The following is a 9,245-nucleotide window of genomic DNA, read 5'->3' as shown; positions in this document are numbered from 1 at the left end:
AAAAAAAAACCACAAAACCCCCCCCCCCCCCCCCCCCCCCAAATGCTCAAGTATCTCAGTGAATTAGAAGCCCAGGTATCAATCTGGAAAGTGACTTGAGCGCGCAAAAGCAACTAGCAACTTTTTTTCCGCTTTTTTAATACTGTTGGTTCATTTTTACAAAGTACTGTATCTGTTAAAAAAATGTGATACAGAATCATCTAGATGCTTTTAAATCCACAGGGGCAGAGCTCTGAATCCAAGAGAGGATTCTGCAAAAAACATACAGCATTTGGGCAGAGAAGTAATCCCCTTGAAATATTTCACCTAATTTTCTGCTTTATGAATTTTTATTTATTTCTATAGGGAAGGCTGGGATCAAGACTATTAGAGAGCAGAAAGATGAATTCTAACAGGCCACAATTAGAATGATGTTTAAAATAATCAGTTACTTTCTCCCCCAAAACTTTTTATATTCTTAGTCAGCTACGAGGCAGACTTCATGGTATCACCAAGACTTCAAGGCAGACTTTTTCATGCATGTACTTTCTGGGAATCACAGGACCATACTGCCCATGTTATTATGTGAATGAATAATACATGCTACCTTTGGAAAGTATCACCTACTCTTGGTCACAGTATAGTGAACAAGCCAGCAGACATATGGCAAGCTTAAAAAGAAGAACCCCTTATGTAAACTTCCCATGATGTTCAGAGGAAAAATAAAAAAGCTACTGGAATTCCTCATGCAAAATGCATAAAGGGGCCAGGGGAAAAATACTTAAGATTATTTTTCTAAATGATAATCCTCAGTAAGGAATGTTTGTTATTCAGTATTCTCTAATAGAATAAGAAAAAGAAACAGCACCAAAATATAAGAGCAAACTGCTGAGTAAAGAAAACTCTGTTATTGCAGGATAACTGGAGGAACCTGGATTTAAACAGCTACCCTCTCTCTGTAGGTTCTAACTTATTTTAATTTCCTTGAAAGATGCTCTTTAAAATGCAATGCAATAGAGCAACATACCTTGGATTTTGCTTCTTAGATATTTCAGAAGTTCCTGGGTGCCCTTCTTTAAAAAAAAAAAAAAAAGTCAATAAGCATTTACCAGCCAGTGTTTATATAGCTGTTCTGACAATGAAGAATGACAATTCCAGTCACACAGGTGGAGCCCATAGCACTGCTGACTATAAATACACCTAATGCTTCCCATAGAAAAACCTTCTTTGCAGCATCTTACGAACTTCCTTATTTACAATTTTATTTATTCCAGCTCAAAATTTCCGATCTCATATCACTACCTCGGGCTCCACATTTTTAGCTTTTTATCTAAAGTAGTTAGCCAGTTCCAAGAGCAAGGAAAAAAATTCAAATCAACTCATCTTCTCCTTAAAAAGGTCTAGCCCAATTATGCTTTGGAGAAGCATTTAAAATTTGTCAAGGAAGCTGACTGTTCAGTGTTCTGGTAATTTTTTATGTCTAAAATTATAAACTCTGGGAAAAACACTGCAGTTTACACAATTTGCATGGATTTTTAACGCTCAGTCCTCCAAAGATTTGACTTTCAATCCTCTCATAGCAACTTCTACTGGTCAAACACAGTTACTATCTGCATAATCTATGAGTAATTAAGCATAATCTCATCTAGCCCATTTGTTTAGGATAAAGCCAGGTCTTCCTCAAGATTTTACATGCTTCTCCTCGATGCTTTAAAACCAGGGACTGAACTAGAGCGCTGAATATGAATTAACTTTTCTCATTCTAGCTGACATCTATGTTACACACAATAAGAGACTGGCTGATCTGAATGCAGAGGGGATAAAGAAAATGTGGAAGTGGGAAAGAAAGGTACTCTCACAAGGAATCTGGCGAGATGACAGAAACAGAAGACAAAAGACTGCAAGAGAGAGCCTGGAGGAGACTGGGACTGACTGCAGGCACAGCTAGGCGTGGCATGTGCTGAGCTGAGCAAGACAAAAGAAGCCAATATGGAAGAAGCTGGAAACTTTTAAGGAAAAGGTGAAGGTCAAACAGAAAGCTGAGTAACAGTGATGTGGCTTGCATGCAGAGGAAAGCACACAGTAAGACAAAGCTCAACAGCCAGGTGACAGTATGTTATGCAAAAAAGGAGAGACTAGGATTTAACAGAAATTGACTAGACATTCATCAAGAATAGGTTCAGGACTAGGATGAGAGGCTGGAGAAACAGGAAAAGATGAGGTGGCACAGGGATGAACAAGAAAAGAATCTGTGCCTGCTAGACTATACTTACCCCCAAGTCCCTGCCAATCCTTAATCTCAGTATTTACCTGCTTCTAAGAATTGCCTGGGGAACCCTACAAGCTTTATCAATTACTCCTCTACATCAAGTGTAAAAACATCTAGATAGGCATATAAAATTCCAGTTATATGAATTTACAGTGTTGGTAATGGATCAAGACAGTGTAAGTATAAAATACCATAATGGAATCCTTGTACCTGTCATTTGCTACAAATCTGAAATATACACAAGAAATTACACACATCTGTGCTCTTACATTTGAAAGACAGCAAATCCTCAGAAGCTAGGGAATACCAGAACTAAAGTAACCAGGCAACCCTAACTCAGACTCCTTTGCATGTACGTTTTAAGCCAACTTTGAACTCTAGAATCACGTATGACTTCCATCCACTGAACCCCTGCTCGTTAATTTAGCGCATACAAAACTCACTTAATCAGATACACAATGTTTTCCCTCTTCTGACAGGTATTACAAAATTTCATTTCAACAGAGAGTCTTCAGTGTTACTTATTTTTAGAGAATGCCAGTGCTTTGTAAGCATTTATTTCATAACATTGGCAAAACCACAGAAAGAAGTAATGTATACCACCAACGAGAAGAGGGGCCTGCCAGGGAAAAAAATAAAGGGAATTCTATAGCAGCAGTAGTGCCCATGCGCCAGCCTCCCTGTTGCCCTATGTACTTGTTTTCTCATGCACAACTCACACCTTCACTTTGCTGGTTACCTACAAAGAGAATGCAGATGTGAGGTGTAGGTGATCCTTAAGAAAACGTACTACATCTGATTGCCGTTGCTCAAAATGCATCTGTCATCAAATACGCTCCGGAAATCAAATCTTAGATCCTTAATTCAGGCAAGCAGGAAATGAAAAACAGAAATCCATGCTCATCTAGGAAAAGCCTCATGTAAAGTACTCGCCTAGCACTGCAATGTACTGTGATTGCAACAGGATTAGGCAGCAGACAGCTGCCTTACCCTTTTTTCCCAGACATCCACTGCTTCGTTTGCAGTATACATTACAACTTCTGTAGCAAATCAGAAACAGGTCCTATAAAGCAACAATGTCTTTTATTCCACAGTCCTCATGGTGTTATGCAGTGCATCAGACTCCAGTGGAAGGAGTACCCAAATCACAACACACACAAAAGAGATGGATCAAAGTTCCACAGGCTACTTGAAATCCAGAGGTTTTCGAATTTTTTTTAATGTTCTGGCTGCACAATTTGGATAACGTATGTATGCAATATAACCAAACTTTATATACTGTCTATAGTGCTTACTTGCAGAAGGTCTCTTCGAATGGTTCTCAAAGGATTTCCCTCTAATGCCAGGAATTTCAACTGAGGAAGGTTCCCCAATGTATAAGGCAATCTGCAAAGGGAAACAACTCATTTCAAAGCAGCTTCAAAACAATTTCTAAAGAAGTTGCAATGATTTGTCAGATAGCCCAGTATTCTGAAGCTCAAGTTCAAATAAAAAGATACAGAACATACCACATTTAAGAAAGGCACAGTTTGATCATAGCACTTACACAATATAGAAAGGGTTCCTTCATTTTACGATTGAGTCTTTTTTTAATTACATTTTACAAAGTGAAATACATCAGCTATAGAATTAGTTGTCATTAGATGTCATTAGCTATGCCTCATCACAGACATAATGCAGTTTTTAATATTACCTACTGATATCATTGTTGGCGAGGTCAAGTCGCTCCAACTTCTGAAGCAGAGTAATTTCATCAGGAACTGATTTTATCTTGTTGTCTCTAAGTTCCAATACAGACAGGGAATTCAGATGCTTCAGATTCTCTGCATTTAGTATTTCGATCTGATTTTCACCAGCATGTAATTCCTACGGAAACAAAGATCACCCACAGTTATGTTACTCTAGTAAAATTACTTTATAACTAATCTCCTAAACCATGACATCTGCAAAAACATACAATGATGTGGAGAAAACACAGATCTCAATTCCCTTTCATCTGCATATGAAATATCAAAGCCTCCAAAGATCCAGAGACATGAGTCTGAACTTAGCTTTTTTGAAACAATCACAGAACCCTTAGCTTTGTGTTCCATTTCCAAGCTAGGAATAAATTTGCTCCACTTTTGTCAAGAACTTGTCCACGACTTCTTTACTCAAGAAGTTTCTTAAATTCCAAATTATAGGAAGTTGAGAGGGTATCTCTCCATCTGCCTATTAGCAATGTTTCATTTACAATGGAAAAAAATGAATGGTTCTTTAGACCAGAAAGAGTGCGCACATGCTGCTGGACGCACTAAGACACTGAACTTCACACACCAACACAAATGTTCTTAGAAAATCCTGAAATAGCTTGGGATTGATTGAACTGCTGAGTTCAGAGTTATGCAGAACTGAAGTATCTGCATTCTTTGATGGATTTGGTCACTGGAAACAACACAGCGATACAGGGATTCACTTGGCCCAATCACTTTTCTATTAGCTGATTAACAAATTTTCAATTTTAAATATATCATGAATTAAGGTCACAAAATATCTGGAAGATCCGATTATGTTAAAAGGAAAAAAAAGTATACTTTCTCTGCAGTTACAAAGAAAAAAATTATAATGAATTAAGTAAATTTATCCAGAAAATGATCCTAGAGATAAAAAATAACTGTTGCAGGCAATACCAGATCCAGTTTTTCAGTCATTCCTCTTCCAGATATTTATTTTCCAAATCTGAAGAGTACTGCTGCAAATTTGTCTTCCAAATGACCTTAGGATTGACCAATGTGGACAGTAAGAGTAATTGCAGATGGGGATGTATTTAATAGAGTTCTAAACACGGAATTATCAACTTTTGATCACAGCATTCCACAAAAATTTGTGTTTAAAGTAACAGTCATTATTTTAAAAGTTTACAGCAAATACATTTACAGTATACCAACCATTTCAAACCTTACCTTCAGTAATTTGCATGAGGGAAATTCTGGTAAAGAACGTAATTTATTTTTTCTCAGATAAAGTTGTTCCAAAGACGCCATAGTTGCTAATTTAGAAGGTACAGTTTCCAGGTAGTTTTTAGTACAATCCAGTTGTCTTAAGCCTACAGAAGTAAGTGTGCAGTGACAAATAGAAAAATAAGAGAAAATTAAAAGTTATCTACAGAAGCATAAATATCCTGCTTTTTAAAATAAACGTAACAATATTTTGCCAAACAGAATTTTGGAAGAAATCAAATCAGTTAGCATCAACATTTCTGAAAACAAGGCATCTGCTTTTCATTTATTCTTCACAGAACGTTCTGGAATGCTTTCAATGACACTGCCATATACTAGCTCTTGTCAAGAAGAGTCTAATATTGCAGACCATCTCAGAAAGACCTGCAAGTAATTTCTATAGCATTTATAAAAGCTCTGGTCTGTCACCTGTTCCTGTAGATCTGCCACAGCTATTAAAACACCCATCTCACATCAACCAGTAGTCAGCTTGATATTTAACAATCAAATGTTAGAAGTCAACTTTATCATGCTCTAATTTATGGTATTTTCCTCCCCAATAATGTCAACTATCTCTCATTTATGCTTTATTTTCCACTCAAAATATGCAATAAAGAAAAAAAAAATTGTCAAATTGTTTATTGCAGCCTTAAGGCTAATAACTTCTAAGCAGAACAATACTAATCCTTACACTTTTCTGATCATTCCATGCCCCATTTATCAAGAAATACAAACCGTAAGAGGACTCAAGTTTGATATACACTGGCTGTAGCTGACTTTTTTAAATAATTCTGAACTAATATTCTTGAGAATACATCAACTCTTTAAGAATATTTTTTAAAATCCTAAATAATATGCACCATATTTCTGAACATAACATAACTACAGAACTGGCTGTATGGCATTAAATAATCTGAGGGAACAAATTTACTTTTCATCGCACTGATATCTGCAGGCAGGTCCTTGAGTTGATTACAAGCCAAATTGAGTCGCACTAAGTTAATGAGCAAAGCAAAACTTGTTGGAATGTCTGTGAGATGGTTGTTGGACAGATCCTGAAGATTTTAAAAAAAAAAAAAAAAAAAAGAGAGAGAGGAACAGAGTGGTTAGAAATAGAGATGTTTAAAATATCCCACGAGTACTGCTACTGCAAAGTTAATTACTGGCAGAACACCAAAATTAGATGGCTGACATCTTCAGGATCTCCCTGGTAGAAATGTGAATAGATGAAACAAGTCTCCCATAACTGACAGATCACAAGGGATTTGCTTTTTCTTAAAATATTTGGCAAACCAAGAGCAAAACTTGGTTTCAAACCAAAACAAGGAAACCCACCATGTACTAACTGACAACCTACGTAAGTCATTAGAATATTCACAAAGTTCTGCCATCTAAGCTATTTTTAATTAGCAGTAGCAAAACATGGATAAATCAGCCTTTCTGCACAACTAAGTTTTTTTCAAAAAGTTTAATTTACCAATTCTTCTAAATTGACAAGCTGTCCAAATCCATCCGGCAAGCGACTCAGCTCATTGTGATGAAGAAGGAGGCTCTTCAAACGTGACAACTGCATCAACTCTTCTGGGACACTTTTCAGTTTGTTGTGGCTAGTATTAAACATGTAACACAAAGGGAAAAACCAATCACTAAGTAGTTTTAAGAACGTTAACTGCATACAGAATACTTTTGTTACACATGATGCTATCTAAACCAGAGCTACAACGCTTGTATCAGCTGGATTATCTTAGCCACGTACGGCTTGTTGAAACACAAGCTCTTCAGACCCTAGAGCGTGTACGAAGCATGTCCAGCATCAGATACACTGGATATTCTGTGCTGGCACAGACTAACTACTAATTACATCTGCAGCGAGACAGGCTTCTGCAAAACATTCCCACGCCGCAGCACGCACATATGCTTGCTGCGTCACCTTTAAGAAAAATCTGTCTCCTGCAACAGTCTCAGCCCTCTACGATGGATTAGCTTCCTGGGAGAAATTAACTGTTTGTTTATTTCTTCAAAAATGCTTCATCATATGAATATTGATTCCTCATCTGAATTTACAATATTCCAGCTGGATCTTAATTTTTTTTTGGCTCATGTAGTTCACACACACAGTAGCAGCGTACTCTCTTTCTCTCTGTGCACGAATTTACAAAATTACTCCAGCAAACAGAAGATTATGAACTTTCCAGCATGAACGAGATCTATACAACTATTTCCAATGCATATTATTCAGGACAAAAAGTTATTTTTATACTCAAAACTGCCAGACTGAAGCAAATGAATGTAGATACTACTTTCATGTGATTATTCAAAATATCAGTGTTTTCACCTTCCAAGTGAGACTTGTGTCTTTGAGTATCAGTGAAAATAATTTTAACAAACCTAAGATCATCAGTTTTGATCCAAAACTTAACGATTCTCAATACATTAATATTATCTAGCTAAAAACCTGAAATAAATTTTCTGAAAGAAAATTTGATATACTGCAATCTCTTACTCACACTGTGAAAGTCACTGTAGTATTTCTCATGTTCCAGTTTTGTAACCTGTACTTACCTGACATCAAGTTTCTGAAGATTTTCTAATTCTCCTAAAGCAGAAGGAAGCGATGTCAGTTGATTATCATGCACCTGGAAAATAAAGTTTTTAGAATACAGTTACTAATTTGTACCTTGTAGGTTTTCTTTCCCTACCCCGGAAACAAATCAAGCTAACCTAATACACAGAATTTTGTACACAAGTACAGCTATGTACATGCCTCAAACCAATTACCAACTGCAGCACTGCAACTGCCAATCTGCAAAATTCTACTTAATTGATTGGAAACACTAAGAGATTAGATACAAAGTGGGGGAGAGAGTGGAGTGCAGGAAAGGTGGTTGCATCCAGTAATAGCTCTTCCTCCATAAATAAGTAATAGATCTTTCTACAGAACAGCACCCACTACCAGGGTATAAACTGATATATTACCAGATCTGTAACGATCTTTTCTTTATCCTGAGAATACACCAGTGCCAACTTCTACACATCCACCACTGCAGGGAAATGGAAAACAAAGATCTAAGACCATGTTTTCCCACTGCCTACAGGGAGAGTGCAATTCTACTGTAATGGGATCAGTGTACTTACATCCAGGACAGTGAGCGCAGGCAGAAGTTTGACATCCTCTGAAAGACACTGCAGTTTGTTTGAGGCGAGTATCAGCTTGGTCAGGTCTGTTTGCTCCCACCAGCGATCCGCGGCACCAAAAGAGAGATTTTGATGAGCTTCCTCCGGAGTATCCAAATTTATCCGCCACACATGTTGAGGCACTACATACACAAACAGACAGACGTCAACTACATTCTTCAGATATTGACTCTCAAAGCTTCACTGTCGTAATGCTTTTCAGACATACAGACACCCATACAGTCAACTGCATTTCTAGAGACATTTCTCCAGAGCTGACAATAGCAAGCTGATGGAAATCTGCCAGCAACAGCCAAAAGTAAGTCGATCTCCCAACAGATGGCAGGAAATATGCATTGTTGTTGCTCCCTCTGTATTTTTCCTGTCCTGCCCGGACGGCACGGCCAAGCATAAACCCAAGGCACAGGAGGAACAGCAGCCCCGCGGAATCGGTCGGTCAGCAACCGCCGGCAAACACGGCGCCCGTTCCCTCGGCTGAAGAGCCGTGGGTTTTCCCGGAGAGCCGAGGCCTGGGCACAAGGGCAGGCAGCCGGCCTCCCCCGGCCCCGGCCCTCCGCGGCAGCACCGCCGCTTCCCGCGAGCCTGCAAACCCGGCTTAGCGCGACCGAGGTGCGGGGAAAAAGGGGCGTCACCGCCAGACGCAGGGGACGGCGAGGAGCACCGCGTCCCCGCCGGCACCGAGCTCACCCTCGCTGAGGCTCCGGCCCGACAGGTTTAACTGCCCGCTCTTCCGAGCCGCCCGGATCAGCCCCTGCGGCACGGCGGGGCCCGGCTCCGCCGCCGGCCCCCTGAAGCCAGCCCGGGGGTCCCCCGCCCGCCCTCTC

General features: G+C 39.1%; 1 protein-coding gene across 1 annotated transcript in view; it reads right to left on the bottom strand.

Moving 5' to 3' along the window:
* LRRC40 (leucine rich repeat containing 40) overlaps nucleotides 1–9,245 on the bottom strand; it is an 18,699-nt gene that overhangs the window by 8,945 nt on the left and 509 nt on the right. Inside the window, exons 2-10 of the mRNA XM_010561536.1 lie at nucleotides 9,109–9,240; nucleotides 8,362–8,543; nucleotides 7,789–7,862; nucleotides 6,704–6,833; nucleotides 6,158–6,281; nucleotides 5,191–5,333; nucleotides 3,942–4,114; nucleotides 3,544–3,634; nucleotides 1,007–1,052 (exon numbers count right to left, since the gene is read on the bottom strand). Coding sequence (XP_010559838.1) covers nucleotides 1,007–1,052; nucleotides 3,544–3,634; nucleotides 3,942–4,114; nucleotides 5,191–5,333; nucleotides 6,158–6,281; nucleotides 6,704–6,833; nucleotides 7,789–7,862; nucleotides 8,362–8,543; nucleotides 9,109–9,240 — 1,095 coding nt within the window. The remainder of the gene's footprint in view (nucleotides 1–1,006; nucleotides 1,053–3,543; nucleotides 3,635–3,941; nucleotides 4,115–5,190; nucleotides 5,334–6,157; nucleotides 6,282–6,703; nucleotides 6,834–7,788; nucleotides 7,863–8,361; nucleotides 8,544–9,108; nucleotides 9,241–9,245) is intronic.

Source organism: Haliaeetus leucocephalus, unplaced genomic scaffold (genome assembly GCF_000737465.1).
Source record: "Haliaeetus leucocephalus isolate CR32 unplaced genomic scaffold, Haliaeetus_leucocephalus-4.0 Scaffold147, whole genome shotgun sequence".
Classification (NCBI taxonomy): Eukaryota; Metazoa; Chordata; class Aves; order Accipitriformes; family Accipitridae; genus Haliaeetus; species Haliaeetus leucocephalus.
This window is presented reverse-complemented; position numbering and strand designations above follow the sequence as displayed.